The 24,973-nt window shown below is 37.2% G+C and overlaps 1 protein-coding gene across 1 annotated transcript in view; it reads left to right on the plus strand.

The window, feature by feature from the left end:
• RPGR (retinitis pigmentosa GTPase regulator) overlaps positions 1-24,973 on the plus strand; it is a 64,128-nt gene that overhangs the window by 19,482 nt on the left and 19,673 nt on the right. The window contains exons 7-13 of the mRNA XM_035333461.1: positions 3,292-3,450; positions 15,833-15,988; positions 16,527-16,651; positions 17,693-17,875; positions 18,811-18,976; positions 20,274-20,374; positions 21,997-22,062. Coding sequence (XP_035189352.1) covers positions 3,292-3,450; positions 15,833-15,988; positions 16,527-16,651; positions 17,693-17,875; positions 18,811-18,976; positions 20,274-20,374; positions 21,997-22,062 — 956 coding nt within the window. The remainder of the gene's footprint in view (positions 1-3,291; positions 3,451-15,832; positions 15,989-16,526; positions 16,652-17,692; positions 17,876-18,810; positions 18,977-20,273; positions 20,375-21,996; positions 22,063-24,973) is intronic.

Here is a 24,973-nt window from a genome sequence, read left to right on the forward strand (position 1 = left end):
TTTTTTTTTTTTTTTTTTTTTTTTTTTTTTTTTTTTTTTTTTTTTTTTTTTTTTTTTTTTTTTTTTTTTTTTTTTTTTTTTTTTTTTTTTTTTTTTTTTTTTTTTTTTTTTTTTTTTTTTTTTTTTTTTTTTTTTTTTTTTTTTTTTTTTTTTTTTTTTTTTTTTTTTTTTTTTTTTTTTTTTTTTTTTTTTTTTTTTTTTTTTTTTGTCCAGAAGGAACTTTACCATAAAATATGAGACATACTTCAGATTTTCCCTATAAGTAAAATTCATTGAAAACATATCCTCTGGCTTCATTTGAAGAAAATACTTCACAATTTAGATTTTTTTTTCTTTTCTTTTCATAGACTACTGGTAACAAAGGTAGCACACATCTTAGATCAGCATGATGGCTCCAGAATTACTTCCTCTGAGAGGATGTGAGGAGAAGCACTGTTTCATTAAAAGACATGGTAGTTTAAGGGTTTTCTGAATTCATCAGAACCCTTCTTGACTTCATTGCTCTCCACAGCTTCCTGAGGAGGAAATGGAGAGGGAGGCACCGGTCTCTTCTCGCTGGTAACTGGTGACAGGATGTGGGAATGGCACAAAGCTGTGCCAGAGGAGCTTCAGACCAAACATTAGGAAAAATTGCTTTATAGTGAGGGTGGTCAAACACTGGAACAGGTTTCAGTGAAGTGGTTGATAGCCTGTGCCTGTCCATGTTTGAGGCATTTATTTGGATAAGGTCATCAATAATATGCTTTAACTTTTGATTAGCCAAAAGTTGGACTCAATGATCTTTGTAGGTCCCTTCCAAATAAACTAAACCTGTTCTGTTCTGCTGTTCTATTCTATTCTATTCTATTCTATTCTATTCTATTCTATTCTATTCTATTCTATTCTATTCTATTCTAATTTTTATGGAAGGTCCTGGCAACAGCGGTCTGAGTGCTGCTCTGTGTGCACCAACTGCTGTAGTCACTGTTCAGCACAAGTAGTTGAGTCAAGCGCCACAGAGGAAAAAACAAGTGTCACTGTCAATGACTTTGACAGGAAAAACACTTTGAATCTAGTTTATCTATTGGAATATATCAGACAGCTTAAATGAAAACATGGTAGTAACTAGTCATCCCATAGTTACGCATAGTGAAGCTGTAGTTTTTCTACTTGAAATTCTTGGTCAGTTTTTATTCATGCAAAAGGAAGTTTTAAATGAGTATTGACAGAGTAGGAGTCAGGAAAAATGAATTAAAAAGACCCATTTCTAACTGACACCACTTTTGACTTTCTTATCCTCAGAATTAAAAATTCAAAAAAAATCCTTTCCTGCCTTGGCTTGTAACACTCAAGTTTTAATAAACCTCAGTTCGTTTTGAATTATATCCTTCCATTTTTATTAACTTGATTTTGATCATATGGCTAATCTCATTTGCTTTTTAGAAAGCGTATACAGCTTCATTTTTTCTACTTTACATTTTGATGCATTAGTTTACTTCTAGATCATATTTTCTATTTCTATGTAAGCTTAGTCATCGTCACTGACCTTAAGTTCCAAAATTTTAAGTTTTGGCTGACAAAGTGGAATGAAAAGTAACAAACGTAGCAGCTATGCTAAGAAAAAAGGCTAACATAAAACTAGTAGTGAGTTTGTTTTCTTATTCCCTGCTTATGTTCAGTGGAGAGAGTGGGGCTTCTCTAATGGACAGTTCTGAACACATAAATAAGCTTCAGCTTTGAAGCACTGCAAGCACATCTATTTTCAGTGTCATTGGGCAAAAAACAGCATTTCTAAACTTAATTCAACTTTAATATTGGCAATGAATTTAGAGCTTTTGAATATGAATCTCTCAAGCATTTGTTGTGCGTAGTGCAATAGTAATGCCTCTCAATTCTGTAAAAGCAAATTAGTGAGCACTAAATGTATCCCTCTGAAAGCAAAAGTACATTTTGTACAGAAACAGAAATGTACACGTTTCCAAAAGTATTGTAAATGTGTGCTGCTGATGACTGAGCATTAGTAATGGAGTATAAGTATGTGGTTTGTTATTATGTGGATTACGTAAGTGTAGCTATGTCTTCAAATTTTCCTTGAGCACACAGCTCCTACATTAGTCTAAATGTTTAATTGTCTTGGACTAGCTCCATGTGAGAGTTCTGCTTATCCATGTGCAAATTAGATTAAAAATTAACCAAATCAGATTTTAAAAAAAAAACAAACAAACAAACTTTTTCTTACAAAATAGTGTGTGTTGATTTTTGCGGGGTAAATAGTTTCACAGGTAAACTTTGGGCCTTGATTTGCTAAACAGATATTGGTCCATAGAACTCATTTTTTTTCTGGAGTGGAGAACACTCAGCTATTAATTTAAAGCTGTTCATGACAGTAAGGAAACATTTCCCAACAAAACCTCACTCTGACCTATTAGAATAGTGGGAGGCCCATTAGCACAGAAAATCAGAAATGCAGGTAAAGGCAGGAGTAGAGAAATTGTAAATATAGCAATGGCAGGTACATTTTACATGTTATTTCTTTAACTACTGTAGAAGGATGCTATATTGAATGGTAGTTTAGACTTCCATAGTAGTGAAAATTCAAAAGGGGAGATTGGAAAGATGAAACAAAGGAAACTTTGAAAGTGAAATAAGTTACCCAAACTTTGGATTGAACAGATTTTGAATTGAATTTGTAAAAAGACTGGGTAAATGAGAAGGCTCTTCTGGTATCATCTCCTGGCAGATCACAAAGAGGCTGAAGGAATGTATTTGTAAAGACCTCTCAGTATTTTTCTGAACTTATTTCTGGTGGAGTTATTGCTATGGAACCACTGCTGTTGGATCTATAACTCTTTTCTTGTTGTCTGGACTTCATGCAATTTCATATCATTTACTCAGATTTTTTACTTTTTCTCTATATCTCACAAGAAGAAAGTATGTATTTTCCATCAAAATTTTCTGTTTTAATTGAGACTCTTATGAATGACTTCAGTTGACATGAATACTGATAACAGAAGGAATAATTACTTCTCTGACATGGGATGTTTATTGTTTTCTTTTTCCCTGGCTATATTCCTTGCAGGGTAAATGCTATGGTTCTTATCTTGTGGAGAGGGTGGTGTTAAAATTTAGCTCCTCCAAGTCCCATTAAGGCATACTAAAACTACTATTTGGACATCATACAAATATGTTCAATTGTCTTCTAAGGTTCATATACTTTTCTGTCTTACTGACTTGTGTCTGCAGCTGTCTAGATGATCCAGACTTGTTTCTGAGTGATTTGTGTGAATCCTCTTCTCTTCTGTATTTTCACAGGAGATGGTGAGCTCTATACTTTTGGAGAACCTGAGAATGGCAAGCTGGGATTATTGCCTGAACAGCTGAAGAACAATAGAGTCCCACAGCCTGTACAGGGAATTATGGAAAAGGTTAATAAGGTTGCTTGTGGTGGCGAACACACAGTAGTGCTTACAGGTAAGGTATTTAATTGCCTTTTTACAGCCCTGTAACTTAGTAATCTCAGTTTGCTTTAAAGAATTTACATCCCACTGTAAAGTAAGATTCTGTAGTGATGCTAACCAGAAGACCATTGTATATCAAGGATGTAGAAATCCACATGGTGGTTAACCTGAGTAAGTGCAGGCCTGTGCTGTCCTGTGCTATCATCCCTTTGCTGGAGGATAAACTTTGCAAGCTAATTGTAGCAGAAAAGCCTACAGGCAGCACCTACTCAGTACCAATGGTTATCTCAACTGCGTGCTCTTGCCTTTATCTAAAACTTCACATTCCCATGTGAATGTCATTTTTATTTGACAATGAAAATAATTATTTTATGTATTTGTTTATTTATTTATTTTGTAAGAAAACCATGTAAGAGCTCAGCTGACCAAAACAGGTTAACCTTTCTGTGGATGGAATCTGTGTGGCATGCTGTGCATGGTTGGAGGCACATTCAATTCCATGTAGCTCAGGTTTCCCAGCATATGAAGGGATGTAAGATTATTTGTACTAATCTATTTTTTTATTTATAGTGTTATCCCCAATGAATAGCATTTTAAGAGATACCTTACGAAGTCTGACTGCCTTTCTTACTGGGATCCTAACAAGCGCAAAACCAATGATCAACGTTTCTTTCTTCTGAGGAGCTTGAAATTAGTGTTGGGAGTGTGGGGAGGAAGTCTTAGATGAATTTTTCCAATCTGTAGTAGATTTAAATGACACAGAATATGCAGTGTTTAGAAAGTCTCTTTTCAATTAGCTGTTTAAGTAGCGAAAAAGTTGCACTATCTAATGGATGCCTAAATGGATTAAACATCTCTTGTAATACAAGCAACACCCGTGACTTCAGGTGAATTCTGTATTAAGGTGAGCAGAATCTTTCACATGCATATAAAACTAGGACAGACACAGCATATTAAACATACCATACAAGTATATAAAAATTATTTAATAGAACTGTTATATAGTAGTTCACAGAGTTGAATTTGTAGTAATTGGAAGTTGAAATATGGTCTATATTACTGTTTTACAAATCTTTTTTAGCACATTTCGAAATATCTCAATCAGCTGATTTGAATGGGAAGTTTTCTCAGTGATTAGAGCTGTTTCCATCAGTTGCAGAGGGTATCAGTGGGTGGGGTAAAATGGCTTGTCTCACACCTCTGAGGTTCGGTAAGTACCAGAGAAAATGATAGTTAACTACTTTTTTGTGCATATAAGAAATACTTTCTAAAGTTTTGGGTGAGTGAGTGAGTAAAGGAAATAGGATGCTATGCAGCACTTAAAACACACCAAGAATGGTAGTGTATTTCTAGAAATTTGAATGAGAAACTCAAAAAAAATATTACTTTTAGTATATATTTGTTTGTCATAATTTTATTTGTTGAAATGCATTCATTGGCTGACTGTGCCTAGATGGGTTCACAGTATGCAAAATAATGTTATGGTTTTAGGAGGTAGGAATTTAGGAGGTTCATAGCCATTGTCAGAACAAAAATTCCTACCAATTGGCTTCAAAATAGCTAAGTGTTTATTTTAAGTGTTATTTTATGTGTTTTAATTTTATTTTTTGTCAATATGGAGGACTTTTAAACAGATAAAAAAAGATTATACTAATAAGAGAGAAAAGCAATGTCTTTTGTAATCAGCTGTAATACACAAATAGTAAAATGGAAAAGGAAATTTGGAAAGAACAGAGAAATAACTTAGAACCTTATTATTGCATTGAATGTTTCCAAACAGTCTGGACCTAATGAAAATTCAACCTGAACAACTTCAAGAAATGAGACTCTTAGAAACAAGCAAAGTTTTCTTGAAAATTTCAGACGGATGGATGTGGGGTCTAAAGACCCTGAAAATTACAGATCAGTCGCTCTAACTTCTTTAGCTGTGTAGAAGTGTTGAGACAATTAAACAGTCTGTTCATAAACAACTGGAAGATAATTCAGACAATATTATAAGACCAATACAATTTCTTTCTGTCAGAAGTTAATAGTCACTAGATCTTATCTTTTGAATTTCATGAGGCTTTTGAATAGCTTTTAACAGAGATACTCTGGAATCAGGTATGAAACTATAGAGGACTGCACGTTGCAAAGAAGATAGCCATATTATGCTGTGAGTAGTAGTAACATTGTAGATATGTAAAAAGAAGTTTCGTGTTGTGGTGGTTTTACCCTGCTGGGCAGCTGAGGTCCACCACAACCACACTTTCACTTCCCCTGCTCAAAGGGAAAGGTGAGAGAATATGATGAAAAGGGTTTAAGGCTTGACATAAGGACAAGGAGGTCACTCACCTATTATCATCATGGGCAAAATAGTCTCAGCATAGGGAGATTAATGTTATTTATTACCTATTACTAACAAGCTAGAGCAGTGAGAAACTAAGAGCAAACCAAAACCATCTTTCCCCTATCCACCCCCTTCCTCTCCCCGAGCAGCACAGGGGAATGGGCAGTGGTGGCTGCGGTCAGTCCCTGACGCTTCGTCTCTGCCGCTCCCTCACGGTCCCTCCCTGCCCCTGCTCCCCGTGGGGTCCCTCCCACGGGATGCCGTCCTTCCCCAGCTGAGCCTGCGGGGGCTGCCCACAGGCAGCAGCTCTTCAAGCACTGCTCCCACACGGCTCCGTACCACGGGGTCCATCCATCCCCCAGGAGCAAACTGCTCCAGCACGGGTCCCCCACGGGTGGGCGGCAGCTCCCCCCAGACCCCTGCTCCTGCGTGGGCTCCTCTCCACGGGCTGCAGCTCTGGCCCGGGGCCTGCTCCTGCGGGGGCTCTCCATGGGCCGCAGCCTCCTCCAGGCCACATCCACCTGCTCCCCGTGGGCTCCTCCATGGGCTGCAGCGTGGAGATCTGCTCCGTGTGGGACCCATGGGCTGCAGGGGGACAGCCTGCTCCACCAGGGGCCTCTCCACAGCCCGCAGGGGAACTGCTGCTGCCTGCCTGGAGCACCTCCTGCCCTCCTGCTGCACTGACCTGGGGGGCTGCAGGGCTGGGCCTCACTCCTTGCTCTCCCAGCCACTGTGGCACAGCAGAGTTTTTTCCCTTTCTTAAATCTGCTCTCCCATCACTTACTGGCTCAGCTCTGGCTAGCGGCAGGTCCCTTGGAGCTGGTGAAACTGGCCCTTATCTAACATGGGGCAGCTCCTGAACTCTTCTCACAGAGGCCATCCCTGCAGCCCCCCTGTTTCCAAAACCTTGCCACATGAACCCAATACATGTGCAAAACCACCAAGTTTACATTCCACTGCATGAAGGACTTTCATGAGTTCTGCTGGAACAGTGTGTACATTTTGATCATTGCATTTTTGGAAAGGCATAAAATGATTTGGAGAGTCCATAGTGAAACAATAAGGATATCAAAGGGTAAGAAAACATAACCTGAGAGGAAAGTTTTAAAAAAGTGGAACTGGTTAAGCTAAGAAAAGGAAACTAAGGAGAGACATGGCACCACTTTTCACTGGCATAAATTCCTCCTTAGAAGGAAGGTTATCAATTGTTCTCTTTGTGGGACCTCGGAGTAGAACTCCGGTTGCAACACAGGTTAAGTTAGATGTTAAGTAGAATTTTCCATCATAAGGATGGACACGTTTAAAAAACTGAGGCATCTCAGTGACTGTGGTATCTTTGTGAGCAAAGAAGAAATAGTAGGATGCAGGGAAGTATGGAACAGTCAGTCTGCCTTCTCCTTCAGAAAGCATGTTATGTTTTTTCTGCAATCTGCTGGCATAGTTCTTTCCATATTCCCATTACAGCCTTTTTTGTGGCTGTCTTGTTTTAATCTAATCATGTATCTTATTCCTGGGAGATTCTGGGAGCTTCAGTAATTCAAACAGAAGACTCCTTCCTTCTTCTCAGACTTCTCCTGACCATCCTGTTTGAGGTGGTATCTGCCTGTCAAAATTTCTATTCATTGGATTTAATAATTATAAAATACTATAGAAGCAGGAAAGGGGTGTTTGACTTTGCCCACAGATTATTTCAAAATTATCAGTTTTAGCTTTTATGAATTTAGCTTTTATGAATTCCACAACTGTATAGCATGCCTGTAATTAATCTTCTATCAAAATGCAAAAGCTATAAAAACAAGTAGGTTTTGTAAGTCCTTAAATCTGTATTTTGGAAATGCTAAGTAGTCATCTGTTGTCAATCTGGCAGAGTGCCTTCAAGGTTATGATATCAAAGTTTCTAAAATATAAACTGAAAATCTATCTGGGGGGGATTTTAAGTAATTTGATGTGATACTGTACTGCAAGTCACTGGAGAGAATAAAGGTGGAAGTGATGTGCTGGAAATAGTTATGTGTAATGATGAGACAAGCTGCAAGATTCTGGGTAAATCAAAACTCCTTTGGGAAGAGTATGAAGAGGAAACAACAGTAGCCAATCCAGGAAATAATGCAAGCATTTGTCTACATTTGAAAGGCTTTGTCTCTGTTCTTCCACCAGCATACAGTCTCACCCTGGCAGTATTCTGTCATAAAATAAATTTCTTTACATGAAATCCGATTATCATTATTAGGAAAAAAATTACCATAAATTTAAAGCTAGCAAATATATAAATCCTGGCATTATTTTATGGGTTATAAAGTGAAGTTCAGCAAAAAGAATTAGATTATCATTATTGATTTTTTTGACCGTAAATCTCAAACCAACCAAAAGATATTTTGTCTTAATGGTATTTCATGTGATAAAATTTCATTAAAACAAATGACTTCTACAGAGATTTTGTAGGAAGATGTAGACCTGGATGATATTTGCATTATAGTTAAATCTTACAGGAGATAAAAGTAGAACACAGAGGCAAACTATAAATGCCAAAAAAAATATGAAGAAAACACCATAGTAAATCATTGTCTTGCTCTGTAAGATTTATTTGCCTATGGAAATAGATGATGTAATAGAAGACGCATAAGAAATTCAGTGCAGACTTAGCTGTCAGTTGATGATCAAAGTGCTGTGTGCCAATAGTTCCAGTTGGGTCAAGAGAAGAAGAAAACAATATCCTCTGACAAAAATGCCTAAAGATTGATAGTTGCTGTGATAAGAGTGAAAGGTCAGATAGAAGATTTTAAATGTAATTCAGCTATCATTATTCAGTGCCTAGTAACGTTATGGAGGAGATTATTCTGGGAGTTACTGAAAAACACTTGAATGACAGGATAGTCATTGATCATAGCCAACACAGGTTCACAAGGGGAAAGTCCTGTTAACTAATTCAATTTCCTTTTATGACAAGGTTACCCACCTAGTTGACCAAGGGAAGACAGTTGATGTTATCTTTTTAGATTTTAGCAAAGCTTTCAATACTGTCTCTCACAGTATCCTTATAGAATCATAGGATCAGTAAAGTTGGAAAAGACTTCCAAGGTCATCTGGTCCAACCATCCCCCTACCACCAATACCACTAATATCATCCACTAAACCACATCCCTAAGCACCAGGTCCAATGTTTCTTTAAACAACCCCAGGGATAGTGACACTACCACCTCCTTGAGCAATCCATTCCAATGCCTGACTACTCTTTCTGAGAAGAAATGTCTTCTGATTTCCAACCTAAACCTTGTGTGGTGCAACTTGAGGCCATTTCCTCTTGTTCTAACTCTAGTTATTTGCAAGAAAAGGACAACCCCCAGCTCCCCACAATTTCCTTTTGGGTAGTTGGAGAGAGCAATAAGGTCTCCTTTCAGCCTCCTCCAGACTAAACACCCCCAGTTCCCTCAGCCGCTCCTCACAGGACTTGTGTTCCAGGCCCTTCACCACCAGCTTTGTAGTCCTTCTCTGGACACATTCCAGGGCCTCGATGTCTTTCTTGTAGTGAGGGGCTTTGTGGACAAAACATCCAGCATACAGCTAGACAAGCATATAATATGATGGGCGAACAATTAGCTGACAGTTGGAACTCCAAGGGCTATAATAACTGAGGTTACATTTAAATGGGGGCAGACAATCACTAGTGGGGTTCCCAAAGACTCCATTTTAGGGGCAGTTCTCTTCAGTGTTTTTATTAATCATTCAGACACGGGACTCAAATAACTAATACTAAACATGCTAAGTAAGTTTGCAGATGGTACTAAATTAGGTGTTGACTACCTCAACAGGGGATAGTAGAGGGGCCTAGCGGAGAGATTTTGACAAGTGAGAGGGCTGGGCAACCACCAACTGTATGAAATTTAACAAGACCAAGAACAGGATTCTGCACCTGGGATGAGGCAATCCTGGATATATGTACAGACGGGGGGGTGATAGGCTGGAGCACAGCCCTGTGGAAAGGGATCTGGGGGTTCTGGTTAACAGCAAGGTGAATACAAGTCAGCAGTGTGTCCTGGCAGCCAGGAGGGCCAACCGTCCCCTGGGGTGCATCGGGCACAGCACTGCTAGCTGGTTGAGGGAAAGCATTGCCCCAGTCTGCTCTGTGCTGGTGTGGCCTCACCTCGAGTACAATGTGCAGTTTGGGGCACCATGGTATAAAAAGAATATAAAGCTATTAGAGTCCAAAGGAGGACTACAAAAATGATGAAGGGTCTAGAGGACAGGATGTATGAGGAGCAGCTGAAGTCACTCAGTTTGTTCAGCCTAAAGAAGAGACAACTCAGGGGTGACTTCATAGCAGCCTGCAGCTGCCTCATGAGGGGACCGGAGGGGCAGGTGCTGAGTTCTGCTCACTGGTGACCAGTGACAGAACCCAAGGGAATGGCATGGAGCTGTCAGGAGAGGTTCAGGGTGGATATTAGGAAAAGGTTCTTCAGTGACAGGGTGATTGGGAACTGGTGTAGGCTCTGCTCAGTCAAGTCACTGAGCCTACTGGAGTTCGAGAAGCATTTGAACAACGCTCTCAGGCATACAGTTTAATTTTAGGTAGTCCTGTGTGGAGCCAAGAGTTGGTCTTGATCGTCCTTGTTGCCCCCTTCCAGTTTGGGGTATTCTATAGATCTATGATTCTATCATTAAATAAGCTACAGGTATGAAATTCTGCCTCAGACACTTCGAACAAAAGAGTACAGTTAATAGAAATATCTAAAGTGAAGGGTGCATTGTCAGTTGTGTTGACGTACAGAAATCTTTCAGACTCAAACTTGTGAAAATATTTGGGAAACGAGCTATATTGGGACACTGTAATCATTTAAAAAGTGAGTGTAACATACATGCATTTAGGCTTTGCACCATAAAGTCAACTTGTAATACATACTGGAGTGTATGTTGCATCCCAAGATGAAGTGGTGTGACCACAAATTCAAAACTCTGAAGAGGGATATGGCTTCAAAGAGCCTCAGAAACATTTATATCTTTTAAGTTCATTTTCTTAAATTAGTAAATTCCTAAACTTTCAATTTTGAAGAAATCCTGAATTTCATGTCATGTACAAAAGGGTACTGCTTGGCTTTAATAACACCATATATGCAGATACAGTTTTCATCTTTCCAGGGTCTTTCCAGTTTTTTGGGGTGTGTCATTTCAGTCTTAACAAGGAGTGAGTGTCTGGTTATTGTATATTTTTCTGTTTCATCTATCTCATTAACATAGGAATAAGATAGGAGCAAATGTCATAGGGAGAAACTGTTGTACATCTTTTTTTGTTTCTTGTCATCAGTTCTACTTAGGGATCATCAAATTAGAAGAAAGCATAATCCAGTTATCTTGTTGAGTATGAGACAAGTTTCTTCCTGACTCTCATGCATAATTAGTCTATTCCAAAGCACTTCATTTTATTTCTTTATTATGACTGTCTTATCTACTCTATTGGTAATTTTGCACGGTAAGAACCATTGTTATCTGGGTTATTAAATCAAACTGCTGTTTGGAATCTCTCCAGCAATGTATTGGAGTAAATGGTAGAATCTAGACTGGAAAATAATTTTGTGGTCTGAAATTCCAAAATGGGAAACTTTTTTTTTTTTTTTCCAGAGAACAAAAAAATAAATATCACTATTACTTGATAACAGTAATAAGGGGGAAAAAAGGAAAAGAAAACGAAACAAAACAAAACACTTTTTAAATATACAGTGTTTCAGAGATTTTGAATACGGGATTGGAAACCATCTTCCCTACAGCTCTTGTTACTTCTTCCTTTAATATTTGCATTTGTTCTAGAGAATAAATAGAAGAACGCATAAATTCAGTTGCTGCAAAAGTTTTCTCTCTTTGTAGCAGCACAAACTTCCTCATTTCATAACAGTCTTAGCAGCCAGTTCATGAAGATCATATCCTCATTTCAGATGATTTCTTTTATTCAGACTAAAAAAACTGTTATCCATGATTCTTGCAAAAGCCTCCTACCAAAAATGAAAGCTGTTGGTACCGTCACCTTGAAAAGAAATGAGCGCACAGCAATCCAGACTTGTGTACTTTTTCAATAAAGCCTTTTAAAAAGTAGCGTGAAAGCAACTTGTGAATCTAGAAGTTGAGAAGAAACAGATGATTGGGAGTGGCCTCAGTTTCTTTATATGTTACCGCCTTTTATTCTCTGAAGGGAGGGAAAGAAAAGATATCTTTTCAAAGGAAAGAAGTGAAAGCAGTTCTTGGAGAATGGGTCACTTGACATTACAATACAACACATTAGTGCGTTAGCATGTAAAATGATGGATTTTTATCTTCCTTCTCAAGGTCTTTTAAAAAGAAAAGGAAGTCAAGATACCCTTTTGAAAGAGAATGAGAAGGATGAAAAAGCACTACCTTTTTATGACAGAACTGAGAGACTGTTCAAACTGTATAGGATTATCTAGATTTTTCAAACAATTCTTAAGTCTGCATGCTATTGATACTGAAATCTCCAAATCCAATTATGAGCTGTGGTAAAACTGAGTATTATGTCAACAGCTGATTTTTACAGTAACATTTTTCTGCGTAAGCTGTTCAAAAATAAAGCTATAGTAAGACTGAATAGCCCATTGACAGAATAATAGTAATAATAATGTTCAGGGGAAATGAAGACATATGGAGATCTGTGAGTGTAACTGTTTTTTTTATGTTATTCTTCTGCACATTTTTAACTTTGTATGTAGCCTTAAATGTGTAGCGAGGAATGCATGGATCTTGGAGGCTCTTGAAGCTCCCTCAGTTCTTTCAGCAAATAGCATGTGTTAAAAAAAATCTGAAAATACACATTTTTGCCTAGGACTATTACTTCTATAGTGACAACTGTCATTGAGATTGAAGAACTCTTATGTACTCCAGAAGAAGCTTGTAAAGGTGGATGGTATCCTTTTGAACACAGTTAGTGGGAAATATCCCTGTTCTTCCAAAACAGGAAATACAGGAAGTAAAGGAGAAGCGATCCCAGCACCCAAGAGGCCAAGACAGGACTTGGGCTCTTTCCCCTGCATACTGTTAACAAAGCTGAGCCATCCTCATGCTTCACTAAAGCGTTGGAGGGAAAGGTGCTTCCGTCATGCTTCTGTGGCTGTGTGTCTTTCACCCTCCACTTGTATCACTCTGGTACTGTCTTGACCATACCACAGGAAACTGCATCAGTTAAAAAGTAAAAAAAAAATACAACAACAAAAAAACACAAAACAAACAAACAAACAAACAAAAAAGCCACAACTTGTTTTACTGAGCTGAGCTGTCTTACTGTGTAGCCAGGTGGATGGATAGCAAAGACAGTGCAAGCAAGATAGAAGAATGGGAGAGTGACATCTTCCCTTTGGGTGGTGTTCCACTTATTTCATCTAATCATATTGTTGGGACTGGGGACAGTAAGAAGTCAGCAACCATGGGACTGTATCCCCTTTTGGATTCATGTTGTCATGAAATTCATTTGCAATTACAAGTTCAGAATGGAGTTCAGCTCTGTCATTTTCTCACAAAGTCTGTGAGATTGCTTTGCCACAGACTTTTGTTTATCCCCATTTCTGCTAAGTGGAATTATCACTGAGGTTAGGCCTCACTTTTGCACAAGAGATGAATCGTTTAAGAATGGTGCAAGGTTTTTGTCTTTCTATGCCTTGATAAATGACTAATAAGCAAATTTTAGGAGGAGAAAAATTCAGGTGCCTGTGCTATTTAGAGGCAGAAGAGAAATTCATTCTTCTTATGAAGGCACTCTAAACTGGTTTTGGATTGATCTCATTCTCAATAGCAATGGGGGAAGAAAATAGTACCCTGTACTTTTAAAGTTAGCATCTCTAAACACAAATGCCTTTAGAGGTCTCACCTGTTTTATGAAGAAGGCATTGCATATTGCAACCCAAGATTAAAGATTATATGAAAAAACTCCAACTTCACTCAAAATAATTATGTGAATCAGATAGAGCTGTATATTTTGAAAATTATAAGATCTGGTTTTCAAGGAAGAAAGACAAATGGCATACTTTTAAATAGGATTTATGGAGTCAAACATTCTGAGAAAGCCATTTCCTAAAATGAAGGTAAGACTTCTTCAGTTCACTTATATGAGGTATCTTTCAGGAATCGTTTATTGGTTCTTATCCAGAAAGTCAAAATGTCACAGATAAATTCAGGTGTTTTTTTTTTTTTTTTTTTTTTTTTTTAAAGATCCCCAAAGATGTTCAGTGCTTTCTTGCACTGAAATTTCCAGTAGAGGGAGCTTTACAATTACATTCAGTAGAAAAATGACTGTGAGTATTTTGCGTCTCCAATTTAAAACAGTGTGAGACCATTTTCTTTTTTTTATGATGTAAATTGGTGACATCTTCATATGGAACAATTCTGAAAGGGGCAGAAAGGGCAAACTGTTTTCTAAAAAGAAAATTTCCATATTTAGTGTTACAGTATTTCGTCATGGTTCCTCTGAAATTGAAGTTCTGTATAAAGCAGTAAGTGTGTTACTATGGTGGTAATATCAAATCTGGTCCATTCTCTGCTTTCTCCTTCCCTGAAGGTAGCAAGGATTAGTTTGGAGTGAATGGTAACAACTTGTTTTTAATACTTCTGCGGTTTGTTGCTGGCCCAAGAGCAACAGCAAAAGAGTTGCACAGAGTTGCACAGAATAAATGACTTCAGTGGCACTGACACTTACTTGGCTATTCCAGTGACCTTCTGTCCTTGACTCAAAGAAGTGCTCAAAAAGGAAAGGTTCTCTTTCTATTCTTTTTTCACACATTCAGCTGTAAATGCCTATTCCTATCTTGTTCTTGAAGATGCTGAGGTTTTTGGCCTGGTGGCATCCATGTGGCAAGAGCAGGCGTGCTCTGCACTGTTTTCATGACAATGATGTAAGGATATATTGCTCCTAAGTCACAGTTCTTTTTGCTTGAGGTATGATATTTATTTTTTGACCTTCCCAATCCTTCACAGGTTTTCATGAAGTTTTTTCAAGTTTTAATTAGTATTTTTCTAGCTTTTCCTTTGTTGCCTACATGCAGAAACAAACAAACAAACAAACAAAAATGAGAAAAAACCAACCACCCAGGAAATAAAATTCCAAGAAAACATCTTTTCCCAGAAATACTTAGTCTTTGAGTTTCTCTTTTCATCACCTCATCAAGTTTTCTAAGCTTCACAGTCATCTCCTGTTGAGTGCAAGGGATGGGCACACCAACAATCTTTATTGTTTGGAGAACATCACATTCTTTTCCTGGGCACAGACAGTCCATTAAATGGAAAAATATATATATAAATGTGGAAAGGTTATTATTCTGTAACAAGATAACACACTTATAATGTTCTCTGTATTTAATTCCAGGGTGATTCAGTAGCCAAAGACAATACTGAAACTTGTTCTGTTATTGTTCCAGGATATTCTTCCTCACAAATCATTTGTGTTTTAAAGGGGTCTATTCTATTACATTTGGGGTCATACAGTATATATGTAGGTAACCAGAAATTAAGGTTAGACTACTGTACTTGAAAATGCACTAAACATTGTGGTCTTGAGTTAGTTGTGGTGCATAAACTCCCATAACATTTCGCATTGCCTAATATTTTGTGTACGTGTGGTCTGTGGATTATTTGCAGTTATGTTAGAAATATTAAATACTGAACCATTCAACATTATTTCCTGCATATTGTCACCTCTTTTTTGTGTTGTTATTAACTGATAAATTTAATTGTTCAGATGGTGTTTTTTTAAACTGATGAAACAGTACTTTTTGATGCTGATGTAGTTTGACTTTCATTTGGCTAATAGAAAGCAGGTTATAACCTATCATGGAATCACAGAATGCTTTGGGTTGGAAGGAACCTTAAAGACCACCCGGTTCCAACCCCCTGCCATGGGCAGGGACACCTCCCACCAGACCAGGTTGCCCAAAGCCCCATCCAGCCTGGCCTTGAGCACCTCCAGGGACGGGGCATCCACAGCTTCTCTGGGCAGCCTGTGCCAGGGCCTCACCACCCTCTGAGTAAAGAATTTCCTGTAGCAGCTTATTTATTCTTAACTTTGCCTGTACATTTTCAGAGACAGATGTATATACTTTTGGACTTGGACAGTATGGGCAGCTGGGACATGGCACTCTGATTTTTGAAACTTCAGTACCAAAGTCTGTGAAACACTTGAGGAGGCGTAAAATACATAACGTAACATGTGGAGAAAATCACACTGCTGTAATAGCAGGTATGTATGTGGAAAATTAAGAAATGCACTTGCAGTTTCTCTGTACTGTTAAAGCTTTCGTTATAAAATGAGTAGTAGAAGAAGGCATTGCAATCTTACTGGTTCTAAAGGTTAAGGAGTTAGTGACAAATTCAGATTCAATATTAGGAATTTCAGAATCACAGCCATGCATAGTTTTGTATACAATATCTCCTGGAGAATTGCAACCTCATAATCATTTATTGCTAACAAGTATGCTTGTTTAGGAGCCTTTCTTCTTCTTTTTTTTTTTTTTTAGTTACACAGTTTCAATCCTATTGTTTCATTTTTCCCCAGATTGTCTAGACTAACTCTAATCTTAGCCAGTCCTTTGTCTGAAAGAATACGTACTTTTAGATCATATTCATCTGTTGAGAATCTAAAAATAATTTTTTGGTTTCTGCTTTGGGGACAGAAATAATTCCTTACTTGCACGGCCTGTTACTTTGTTTCTAATGGTTTTGTCCTGGTTTTCTGTTGAGTCTTTGTTGTTAATAACATTATTTTTTTCCACATACAGAGAATGGCCTCATGTTTACTTTTGGAGATGGGCGACACGGCAAGTTAGGCCTCGGAGAAGAGAATTTTGCGAATCAGTTTGATCCCGCTCTGTGTTCTAATTTTTTGAGTTTCACAGTCCTTTTGGTAAAACTTTTTGTCATGCTTCTCAGATATCAAGATGTTAATATTCTTATGAAATGTTATTTATGAGAGCTGAAATCTCATTACAGAAAGATTTTGCCTGCAACGTTTAATTAGTAGATAGCCTAGATAAGAGAAGGCTCAGGAATAATCTTATCAATGGCTATAAATACCTGAAGGGAGGATGTGAAGAGGAAAACACTGCAAACAGAGGAAGACACAGAGGAAAACACTAGTGCCAGGATAAGAGTCAGTGGGCACAAACTGGAACACAGGAGGATCCCTCTGAACATCAGAAAGCACTCCAGTGCTGTGTGGGTGATGGAGCACTGACAGGTGGTCCAGAGAAGTTGTGGAATCTCCCACCTTGGAGATCCTTAAGAGCTGTAGGACGTGGCCCTGGGCAACCTGCTCTAGGTGGCCCTTGTTTGAGCAGGGTGTTGAAGCAGGCGTTGAAACATTACTCGAGGTTGAGCAAAATTAGAGACTTAAGGACGTGGCTTTCAGTTCTGTTTGTTCACAGGACTTAGAGTTTAAAAAGTTTTATCAGAAGTGGTATAAAGGTTTTGAACTTTTTTAAAATGGAAACCTCTGATCTGCCAGTAATAATACCTTGTCTATTGGAGGTCGTAGGACAGTTATCTGTAGTCTGCATTTGACTCACTGAAAATAATTAGCAACAGTCCTTTAAAATAAATAGCATAAATAGTCCTTTAAAATAATTAGCAACAGTCCTTTGAAGATCAGTGGAAATATCTTTGTTTTCCTCTGTATCAGTAGTTTCTTAGCCTTATCTAATGTGTTGTTGAATACAAATATATTGTATGTTAGTGAGGGGAAATGAACATAGATCATTACTTATTAATAATCACAATTATGTACTTTTATTTAACTAAAGTCAGCAGCAACTAGGTTTGAAGTAACTTAGTATCTCTTGTTTTGGTTTTCTTATTATCTAAGTCCCTGGGGATAATTATAAGAAAATGAGATCCTTGTGTTGATGCTTGCAAATGAAATAATCAGAACTTTGTTTTGGTGCTGTAGGTGGCTTGTGGTGGTTGTCACATGCTTGTTTTTGCTACTCCAAGACCTAAAGAATCTGAAGAAATCCTCTTAGAAGATTTATATGAGAGCCGTTTGATTGCTACTATCTCTAACATGAGTGGAGAGTCACTAGTAACAAACACCTTACAACTAACATCAGCCCGAATGCGACGTCGAGAGAGGGTAAATTGAGAGCTGTTGGGAGTTGCCATACTTTTTGTGGGAAACAGTTGCTTTTTAAACTGAAGTAACAGCGTATACTCGGCAGACAAATAAATCTCATTCAAATATGTGTTTAATTTTAATGTATAAAAAGAAGAATGAATTTCCACCCTCTTCCCAAATTGATGCAGGTAAAAAGATAGCTATTGGCCAGATTTTATTTGTTTACATGTATGAAAATCACTCAAATTGGGCTTGTACTTTTTAAAATTCTAAAATATGTATTCTGTTCCTTTGCATTTTTCAAAATATCTTAGAAATACAATTAAATAGGCAAGAATCTGACTCCTTTTGATGTTCCCTCTGAGTCCCTGAATAGATCAAGCAAGTTTATACATTTTCAAAGAGAATCTCTCATAATCGTCTTAAAAGAATCTTAAGATTCTGTTGCTACTTGCAACAGTGTTTCTTCTCCTTTATTTCCAGCTACATATTCCATGTGTTTTCCTTGAGCAGCACAGTGGGATGGTCATCTTACTGTCCTGTCTGAAATCTAGCTCCATCACAAAAACACAAAAGAATAGTTTTCTTTCATTTTGTAAAAATGTAGTGATGCTGTGGATCAAATACCTCAATGCAATTGAGAAACAAGTATTTTGATTTTATTTTAAATAAAAATCAAAGTTCTCTTTCTTCTTTGTCTGTATTTTAAGACTGCTTGGGATTATTGTGTAGAAACCATCTAAAATATTCCATTATGCATCTCTCCAGTTTTTAGGACTACAAATAATCAGTATGTTCAATAAATCAAGTTTATACTTGTATAACAAAGTTACAATGCTGTATCATCAAATGAAGGAAAACACCATTCTTATGTATGGGACGTTATTTATGTTTAATTTTTCTACCCTTATCTTTGGGATTTTCTCAATATATGTTTTTTTAATCTTATAAAGGAAAGGTCACCAGAACAGTTGATTCGAATGGCACGAACTCTGCCTCCACTGGGAGAACCCTTCTTAAAATCTTCATTGCACGTGTCTAGCAACACCAGCCCACTCTGTTTTTCTGCAACAAGTCATCCTAAAGCTTTGCCTGTGGAGGAGAGACACCATGAAAAAGGTGAATTGTCACCACGTTTTGCTACTCTTTTCTGAGAATTATGTAGTTTGTTTTTCATCATTCATAAATGAATGCTCAGTTTGAACACAAAAGAAGGCTCCAGTTCAGCCTTAACTAATGAGCGTTTGACAGAATACAGACACAGAAATTGAGAAATATGTACAAAAAATGGCCTCAAACTTGGTTCATGTTTGGAAAATGTGCATAAAGATTTAGAGAAGGGATGAGTGAAAGAAAAGCAATGCTTATAGAAATACAAGCTTATAGAAATACAACTTTATAAAAAGATTTGTAACCACTTTCTCTGTTGTCATGATGAAAAAGAATTACAGAGAAAAAGTAATTAGGAAACATATTAAAGACTCAGGAAGGTTTAACGGAGACCTTGGATAAGAAAAGAAGTATACTAATTCATACAGGAGCTTTCTTCCTCCTTTGGAAATTAAAAGTACTGTTCACTTTCTGTTGTCTAAGATAATAAGGATTTAGAATATCCTAGCTAATGCCAAAACCAGGATAACAGTGATGGATTGATTGGACTTGTGCACAGGTTCTCTAGAGCAGTACTGGAATTACCTGAATTCCTCAGGGTGTGTGATTTCCTGGAAGAAGGAATGCTGAAGAGTGCAGAATGCAGTGTTTCATGTAAAAGTTAGTTCAGATTGATTGGACAGTCAAATCCAATTTGACAGTAATTAATTCAGCTAGAATTAAAATGATTATTAGTAGAGTTGCTAGCATGTCCACAGTAGTTCCAGGAAAGCATTGCAGTGAAATCTGAAGTGTATTTAGAGTCTTTTGAGGTCTAAAACCTAGGGTTTTGTGCCGTAAGAAACTAGTCATACACCTAATGAACCTGAAAATATACAAACATTTTTATTATGCTGTGTTGGTGTTACTGAACTCACTCTGCATCCTCTACACAGGTAATGTGCAATGTAGATAATATGCCTGCAGATAATTTACTCTAATTGCTGCACTATTATTGAGAGATTATCTTTGTTCCGTGCAACATATCTTTGTTAAGCTTTGTTCCGTGTAACATGTATCCTTTGAAAGCCTGCAAAAATGGGCAGAGATCAGCAGTGCACTGAGGTTAGATTTTTGAGCTACCATTAATGTTAATACTGATGAAAATGAGGTGGAAGTGTTTATGCTGTGTCTTAGGTTGGGAGGATGAGGAATCTCACAACTTCAGCCTAATGTCAGTAAAATACCGCTCATCTCTCTTTTACAAGAGTAGGCTGTACTGCTTGATATATGTCACTTACTCAGATTATATTTGTTTACCTTGAAGAAAAGAATCATCACAAAGATGAACCTGAAGGCTCTGCAGAAGATTCAGATAATGAAAATAAAGACAGAAACCTTGGAGATACAACTGACATCCTAAATATGGTAATATATTCCACTAATGAATCTGTGAGTCAATTGCTTTTGTGCAGGGGGACAACACAAATAAGTCATGTTTCAAGTTCTAGTACAGAACTTTTGTATAGCCCAGAACTTCATATGTGACATGAAGAAGTAATGACATACTGTTAAATGAGCATGCATTCAATGTCATCATTATGCAATGAAAACGTTTACTTTCATTTTCCAAGTGATGTTGTATTACGACACTGAAGCACAACCACAACCCCTCCCAACACTTTAGCTCTGGATATCAGAAAGAAAATAAGAGCATTGGATACCCCATAGTGATCTCTATCTCTAAACTTCTTCCTCTTTATGATTTCCAGGAGAGAGAACCACAGGAAAAGAAACAGATCTCTCTGTTCTTTAAAGAGATTTTTTAGTATAGGTGGTTCATATTAAAGGGAGGACCAAAATGGAGATGGTTTGATTATTTGGTGATCCTCAAACATGTTCCAACGTTTTTCTTATTTAAAAACTGTTCACTGTATCACTCGTGCATCTTCCCAAAACATTTTTTTCTCACAGCAGGTAGGGCATATCCTGGCCTTAACCCAGTGCAGCAGAAATAGAGTTTTTGTTTTCCTTCAATGGAATGTAAACAAATCTGCAAATCACTGTGGACCCAGCTCAAGATATCTTGTCAGTTGTACTGGGGAGATTGCACGTTTTACAAATGATTAGTTGTTAGTACTTAACAAGTTCTTAGTAATTTAACAATCTGTGCCTACTGTATAAACTTAAGACTTAGAAAACTTCGTTTACAAGAAAAAATTGTTTTCAGATGTGATGAACAACATGGCTTTAATCGACATAACACTTTATATGCTAGACTTCTTTCCCCTTTTTCTTTTTGTATCCATTATGAGTCAGTTTCAAAACATCAGAATGAAACAGTAAATTTGAAAAACATCTGTCAGGTAAACTTGTCAAAATAAAAAAACAAAGCCAATTGATCTTCATGAATTTAAATGAAAGTAAGCTGTTACAGCATAGATGTTTAAATTCTTCTAAACTGTGGGAACATCTATTTTGTTGACAAGTGTTTGAGCAGGAAAAGCCTTCAATGGCATGTTGATGGTATAGGTTCTGGAAGTCAGAAACCAGAACTATTTATGCCCATTGTCTTGAAAAAGAATATGGTGGTTAAAGCATAAGCAGTTAGCCAACAGCTGCAGAGAGTATTTTCTACTCGTTTATAATATATGGGAAAGGATGGCAAGAATCTCACTATTCTTGCCCACCTAGTAGTATTCTTCATTGCCTTGCCTTTTATGTTTTTCTTGTTGAGACATAAAGGCATCAGATTCCAATGAAAATTTCTGCTATAGTGCTTCCTTACTGAATGAGACTGGTAAGGATACACAGAAACCTTGTAAAATGGTATACTGCATATTTCCTTTGAAATAGCATGAAGATTTGAGCTTCATTACAGAAACCATAGCTTTCATTTAACTAGCAATTTAATTGGCAAGCATGAGGCTTGAAAAATTGTCTAAGGCTCTCCAATGAAAACGTTTTCTGAAAATGTAGATACGATGTCATTGGGTACCCCTACCTTACTAGTTATATTCATTCTTTAATAGATATCTCATTCTTTGCAGACACACGTGATGAAATTGAATTCCAGTGACAAGTCCTTAATATTATCACCAATCCAAAAACAAAAGGTACTGTAACTAATTACATACGTATATTTATACTCATGTTTAAAAGATTTTCAATCCTTGTATTATCCATGTACTTCTTTGTTTTGTTCTGAGATTTAATGAAAGCTAGGCAAATTTTATAGACCTTCTCTTGCTATAGGAGGAATATCCAAGAGGTAAAATTATAAAAAGCTAGCTGAAGTCAGGGAGGATTTGTGCAGGCACATAGAACTCGCATGGAGCAGTTTGAAATGAGAGTGTATTGTACTCTGCCAGTCTAAGGAGCAAGAGGCTAATTGTAAACACTTTATAATTTAGCCTGGTAACATACATGTCTCCTGTTTTGTTGATACCAGAATAGTTTTAACTAGTTTAACTGACTTTTGGGACACAAAATAAGTAAAGATTTTATTTAAAAAAAAAAAAAAAACAACACAAAACTTGAATATATTTAAAGGACCAATAATACTGGTCTTAATTATAAAATTAAAATATCTTGAAATTATTGCTGTGCTTTACTCCTAAAATGATAACAGTGTTTCAGCATTTTGGTATATTTCATTATTGTTTCATTCTACATTAAAAAAAAGATTTTGCAGAATTGGTTAAGTAAGGGTAAACTTCAAAGCAGAAAGACAAAAGATTTTCAAACTTAATAGAAAAAACGTAACAGTAACTGCATTAGAAGATATTCCAAGGGGACAGGTGGAAAAAGGTATATGAGAACTGTTATTCTTTCCTTCTGTTCACACTACCTCTCTCACAAATTGCTGTTACTCTAGCTTATGGGATGTGATAGTGGCTGAATAGTTAGTTTTGTATTCATGCTACGTGCTTGGACAGTGAAAAACAGTACGTTTGCCATCAACATGATGTTATATTCTTCTAATATGTATACATCTAAATTAATTTCATTTGAAATACTCCACCTGTTATGTTACCTTTTGGTCCCATCACACAAATTGTTTCTTTTCTTGTTTAAATGTTTCTGTAGTCTTTCTTCTGCTGTCATTTGTCCTTAATCTTTTCCTTCTTTCTTTTTAATTTTCTGCTTCTCATGTGGAATAGAAGAACAATAAAAATGTGAAACTTAAAAGAGATGGTAAGGGTGGGCTGAAAACCACTGATTCTGATTTCATGCAGAAAGGTCCAGAATTAGACTCTGGTTCTTTACAAAAGCGGTCTTCACTTTCAGAGTCACCAAGACAATATGCAGATTTAGAAAAAAGTAGTGCCTTTGTAGGGAAACCTGTGGCCAAAAAAATTAGAATGAAAGGTAAATCTGAGCATGCACAAAGTGTTAGTACCTCGAAAAGTGGTGTTCAACAAAGCAAGGACAGATGTATATTAGTGAGAAGGGAAAAAGAATATTCAGAAAATCCTGAAATTGCCAGAGAGGAAGTAACCCATTATTTTCCCCCTGAAAAACAATTTCTGACTGAAAAAGAAAATTATTCAGATAAAAAGTCAAAAGTTGTTAGATCTAAGCAATCCCTTAAAATAGATGTACTTCCATCTGCATCCAGTAAGCAGCTCCAGACTGGTTTAATTGCAGAAAAATCCAGTCTTGTTGAAAACCAAGGAAATCAAGAAGCAGTAGAAAGTGGAAACAAAATAAAGAATGCTGTTGAAAAATCTAATAAATGTGAAAGAATAGGTGTCAGACAGAAAGAAAATAATGTAGAGGAGAGGGAGTTTAAAAAAAAGGATCAGATTTTGAAACAAAGAGCAGTAACAATGTCATCATCTTCAAGTGAAGAAAATAGTAACGACCTTGCAAAATACATACTTAGAAGTAGGGGAAAAGAAGGGGACTGTTATGAAGGCAGAGAGATCCAGAAGGCAACGAAAACAGTAGAAAATGTAAAAGATTTGGACTTAGAAAAAGAAGTCAGTGAAATTGAAGAGGTGCAAGCTACAAACAACATGAAAGAATATGCAGAAGACACTGATACAAAAAGCCTAAATGAAGAAGAGACAAACTCAGAAGCTAAATCTAATGAAGAGAGACAGTTAGAAATTGAGAATGATGAGGAATCTAATCAAGAGCAGGAAAGTGAAGAGAGTGGAAAGGGTAAAAGTGAAAAAGAAAATGGATATCAACCGAATGAAACAGTTGACAGTGAAGTTGAACTAGGGGAGGAAGAAGAGTCTGAGTCAGCAGAAAGAGATGAAGATAAAGAGGAAAAAGATAATGAGGAAGAAAATGAAAGAGATGAATCACAGGTTGAAAGTGACACTGAAAATGAGAATGCAGAAGAGGTTGAAGAAAATCATCAAGAAGATAGCACAGACCAAGGAGATGAGAAAGGCAGGTTGATAGAGGAAGAAGAAATATCAAATGAGGGAGAAAAACAAGATGTTGAGGAGGATGAGGAGGATGCAAAAGACAAAGAAACTGAAAAAGAAAAGGAGGAACAGGTTGAAAGTGAGGAAGGTGATGAGAGTGAGGAAGGAGATGAAGATAGAGACAGGGAGGAACAAAAAGAGATAGAGGCAGAACAGGAAGGAGAAGATGAAAATGAAGAAAAAGGAAGGGAGAATGAAGGAGATGAGGGTGAAGAGGGGGAGTTAATAGAAACATTGTCAGGCAGAGAAGAGGAAGAGAGAGATGAAGAGGAACAAGAGGAAGATAAGAGGGCTAAGAAGGTGGGAGATGTTGGAGTGGAAGAGGAAGAAGAAGATGGGGAGGATGAAATGGAAGAGCAAAGAGAAGAGGAGGAGGCAGAGGATGAAGCAGAGCTAGAAACAGAAGGGAAGGAGGGAGAAGAAGATGAAAACAAGGAAGAAGAGGAGGGGGGAAATGAAGAGGAAGGGAAAGAAGAAGAGGGAGAAGGAGAAGAAGAAGAGGGGGGAGAAAAGGGAGTGGAAGAAGAAGGAGAGGAAGTTGAGGAGGAAGAGGGAGAGGGAGCTGAGGAGGAAGAGGGAGAGG

This window comes from Oxyura jamaicensis, chromosome 1, assembly GCF_011077185.1.
Source record: "Oxyura jamaicensis isolate SHBP4307 breed ruddy duck chromosome 1, BPBGC_Ojam_1.0, whole genome shotgun sequence".
In the NCBI taxonomy this organism is placed as follows: Eukaryota; Metazoa; Chordata; class Aves; order Anseriformes; family Anatidae; genus Oxyura; species Oxyura jamaicensis.